The sequence below is a fragment of the Cucurbita moschata genome, unplaced genomic scaffold (genome assembly GCF_002738365.1).
Source record: "Cucurbita moschata cultivar Rifu unplaced genomic scaffold, Cmos_1.0 Cmo_Scf00037, whole genome shotgun sequence".
In the NCBI taxonomy this organism is placed as follows: Eukaryota; Viridiplantae; Streptophyta; class Magnoliopsida; order Cucurbitales; family Cucurbitaceae; genus Cucurbita; species Cucurbita moschata.
In genome coordinates, this window is record NW_019268553.1 from 250,674 (window position 1) to 254,850 (window position 4,177).

The 4,177-nt window shown below is 35.6% G+C and overlaps 2 protein-coding genes across 5 annotated transcripts in view; both read left to right on the forward strand.

Moving 5' to 3' along the window:
• The first annotated feature begins 1,505 nt into the window (after positions 1-1,505).
• LOC111431814 (pentatricopeptide repeat-containing protein At5g08510) lies at positions 1,506-3,498 on the forward strand. Of its 2 annotated transcripts, XM_023068517.1 has the most exons (3): positions 1,506-1,977; positions 2,146-2,603; positions 2,856-3,498. In XM_023068517.1, exons 1-3 carry the CDS (start codon positions 1,677-1,679, stop codon positions 3,459-3,461), a joined length of 1,365 nt encoding a protein of 454 aa, XP_022924285.1. In that variant the 5' UTR covers positions 1,506-1,676; the 3' UTR covers positions 3,462-3,498. The 2 variants fall into 2 exon arrangements, with proteins under 2 accessions (XP_022924285.1, XP_022924284.1); XM_023068516.1 differs by having other exon boundaries at positions 1,506-2,603.
• Positions 3,499-3,847: 349 nt separating this feature from the next.
• LOC111432011 (serine/arginine-rich splicing factor RS31-like) overlaps positions 3,848-4,177 on the forward strand; it is a 3,765-nt gene continuing 3,435 nt past the window's right edge. Inside the window, exon 1 of one of the 3 annotated variants that reach the window (XM_023068798.1) lies at positions 3,848-3,980. The gene's annotated coding sequence lies outside the window, so the exon portion shown is untranslated. The remainder of the gene's footprint in view (positions 3,981-4,177) is intronic. The other 2 variants (XM_023068800.1, XM_023068799.1) reach the window with 2 other exon arrangements.

Sequence of the window (4,177 nt, forward strand, 5' to 3'; positions counted from 1 at the left end):
GGGGGGGGGGGGAGGCTTAGATAGGGAGATTATTTTGATTGTGTCAGATTTATTTATTTTCTGCCCTTCTTGGGTAACAAATTTGTATGGAAAAAAAAATGCTTTAATTTGGTCACACTTGTTGTGGAAATTGTAAATGCGTTACTATTTTCCTCATTAATACAGACAACCATAGGAAATATTTTCAAATTTCGTTTTCTTTTTTCTATTTGAAAATTTTATTATATTATGTAATTAGAAATAAAATGAAAAGAAAGAGATGTGGAGATATGAATGGGGTATGAAGAAGAGATAATAATGACCATAGAAATGTTGGGTCTAAAATTAAGGGTGGGTGTCCGGGTGTGCTGTATCTAGGGATCCTGTCCTCTGGGTTTAATTTTAGCCTCACTCCACACGCCTGGACACAACCCAACGCACCCTGCCTGCTTTTGTTTCTTTCTAATTCTATTCCCAATATTATTTATTTCTTTTGTTTGAAAAATCGTAAAGATTGGTATTTTACACGTGGGTGTGGGTTGTGTTGAATTGGAATTAGAATTAGAATGGGATAATAATAATTAAAAATTAAAAATTAAAAATAAAAAATAAAATTAAAATTAAACCCAATAATAGTGGGTGCAATTATGTGTTCAGTCATCCCCAGCTGTCGATTGTGAGCAGCCCGCTTCCAATCTTCCCAACCCTAACTTGCTGAGTTGTGACCCCTCCCTCTCTCTTTATACTAATAAATAATTAACTATAAATAACATTAATTAAAATTTAAGAGTATAATTGTAAAATATTAAAATTCTATGGACCAAATGAAAATTAATATAATATTTTAAAATCCATTGACTAAATAAACACTAAACTAAAAAATATATTTCAGGTATATTTTTCAAATTTGAGACTGGATATTAAAATGATTGAGAAAAAACATCCACCAATCTTTGTTAAAAACAATTTCAAAGTTTGAGGATTTGAATGGATTGATTTGTTCTAGAAATTGTCGGCAATTGGAGATTGTTATTTTATTACAGATTGTTTAATTAAATTTCAATAATAAATTAAACTCATCCCTCTATTGGATCAAATAGTATACGAACTGTTATTGCAATTAAAACTCACATCAATCATACTTCTAACCATAATCAACCAATATTTTAGAAGTTTCAAATATTTTTCATGTACATAAACTTTAAATTATTCTTTATACCGATTATTAAAAACTAATTTTAAAAATTGAAATAATTTCCTAAAATATTTAAGCTTCATCATTAGTAAGGGTGATGAATAACACACGTGAAAGGCATTAATAATAGAGCAGTAATAGGTGCACATGCACGACCAAACTCATTATACGCCCTGTTACCAACATTTTCCTCCACATTTCCCACAATATTTAAATGTTTTTTTTGCACAAAATAATAACTATAATAATAATAGTGGAGTCAATCAAAGAAACTGTACAAATTATTATTGAATACTGCTATTTGTTTTAAATTTATTTTTAATTTTTACAATTTTAATCAATCAGAAACACTATCATTTGCTTGCTCTAGCCTCAATTGGTTCACAGGTCATTTTGTTTCGAAGCTCGGCCAGAGAGGTTGGTAAAATTTGAATTTTTCGTCTTCAGGATCCGGCCGCTGCATTTACAAGGTAATTGGAATGCTATATGGTGCGGAAGTGTTATGAACCAATTGAAGCAGATTCATGCCTACAGCCTCAGAAACGGCGTAGATTATACCAAATTCCTCATCCAAAAACTCCTGCAGATCCCAAATCTACCGTATGCTTGCACCCTCTTCGACCTTATTCCTAAACCTTCTGTTTTTCTTTACAACAAGTTCATTCAAACATTTTCTTCCATTGGTCACCACCACCGATGCTGGTTGCTTTACTATCAAATGTGCCTCCAAGGTTGCTCTCCCAATCACCATTCATTCACCTTTCTCTTTCCCGCATGCGCTTCCTTTTTAAATGCTTACCCAGGTCAGATGCTTCATTCCCATTTCTTTAAGTCCGGATTTGCCTCCGATGTATTTGCGTTGACGGCGTTGTTAGACATGTATGGGAAATTGGGGATTTTGAAGTCTGCACGCCAACTGTTTGATGAAATGCCTGTTCGAGATATACCCACTTGGAATTCGATGATTGCAGGTTATGCGAGGTCCGGGTACATGGGGGCAGCATTGGAATTGTTCGACAAAATGCCTACGAGAAATGTGATCTCTTGGACAGCCTTGATATCTGGATATGCGCAGAATGGAAAGTATGCGAAGGCCTTGGAGATGTTTCTGAGGTTGGAAAACGAGAAAGGCACTAAACCGAATGAGGTGACCATAGCCAGTGTTCTTCCTGCCTGTGCCCATCTTGGGGCGTTGGATATTGGGAAGAGGATTGAAGCCTACGCTCGGAAGAATGGGTTTTTCAAAAACTTGTATGTGAGCAATGCGATACTGGAAGTGCATGCTAGGTGCGGTAACATTGAGGAAGCTAGGCGAGTTTTTGATGAGATTGGAAGCAAAAGAAATTTGTGCTCGTGGAATACCATGATAATGGGATTGGCTGTTCATGGAAGATGCCGTGATGCTCTTCAGCTTTATGATCAAATGTTGGTGAGGCTTCTGTATCCTTCTTCCTCTGTTTGGTTTGGATTTTAGTTTCTAAATCACCAATAAATTCAGATGTTTAAGTGGGTAGAGTATGTTGTACTTCATCTTTTATGTCTGTTCTTGACATGTTGAATATGTATGCTTGACATAATCTCCTACTTTGATGCATGTAAACTAAACTACTGCTAGATCTAAAACGTTGAAGCTGATGCGTTATGGCATTGAACTTAAAAACTAATTGTATTGTCGTAACAGATACAAAGAACAAGACCCGATGACGTGACATTTGTAGGGCTGCTCTTGGCTTGCACTCACGGGGGCATGGTTGCGAAAGGTCGACAACTCTTTGAATCAATGGAGAGAAAGTTTCAAATTGCTCCCAAATTAGAGCACTATGGGTGCTTGGTCGACCTATTGGGCAGGGCGGGAGAGATAGAAGAAGCTTACAGCCTCATTCAGAGCATGCCAATGCTTCCTGATTCTGTTATATGGGGAGCTCTTCTGGGAGCTTGCAGCTTCCACGGCAATGTTGAACTGGGTGAAGTAGCAGCTGAGTCCTTATTCAAGCTGGAGCCATGGAACCCTGGAAACTATGTCATTCTCTCAAACATTTACGCATCGGCCGGGGATTGGTCCGGAGTTGCGAGGGCGAGGAAGATGATGAAGGGAGGACATATGAGGAAGAGAGCAGGATGTAGTTATATTGAAGTGGGAGATGGGATTCATGAGTTCGTTGTGGAAGATAGATCACATCCGAAGAGTGATGAAATATATGCTTTACTTCATGCTGTTTATGCCATTATTAAACTTCATAACCAAAACGAAGGTGAAGAAGAACTACTGTATTCTTCATCCATATGAGTGTATTTATTATTATTAGCAGCAGTTTGGTTTCTAATGCTTGAAAAATTTCTTTAAAGTCTTGAGTTTCAGTTTGGCGTCTAACAAGTTTTTGAAATTTTTTTTTATAATTAAATTCTTAAAATTTTAATTTTATATTCAATAAGTTTGAAATTTCAATTTTGTTAAATTTCTAAAAGAAATAGAATGTGTTAATTTAAAAACTTATGAAAGTATATTAATTTATTGTTTTCTTTTAATTCCAAAATATATATATATATATATTTTTATAGAAATCTCTGTCGTTTTTTTTTTTGGGGGGGAGAAAATCATTCGGCTTCATTGAAGGAAGGTCTTTTAATAAAAAAAAAAAGTCAGCTAATCGGACGGTCGGAAATGTACAACATCAATGCTAGGGCTCGCTTTCGCTATTTAAAATGAACAGAATTGGATCATCAAGGCTTCGTAAGAAACGACTCGGGCTTTCTCTTCCTCTATCCTAGGGTTTTTCTCTTCCGTTCGAATCCGAGAATCCACAAGGTTTGTTATCTTTAATCCTTTGATGGTTGATCGTTTTGTTTTTGGTTAAACGCTGAAAGTTAGTTCTTCGTTTACGATTTTTTTGTTCCCTCTAATCCCATTTATCTTTTGTGGTTTGATTGGAAAGGAAATAGCTCATTTCAAGCTCACGAAGTTGCTTATCAATTTTTTATTTATTATTTTTTTTTTTTTGGGGG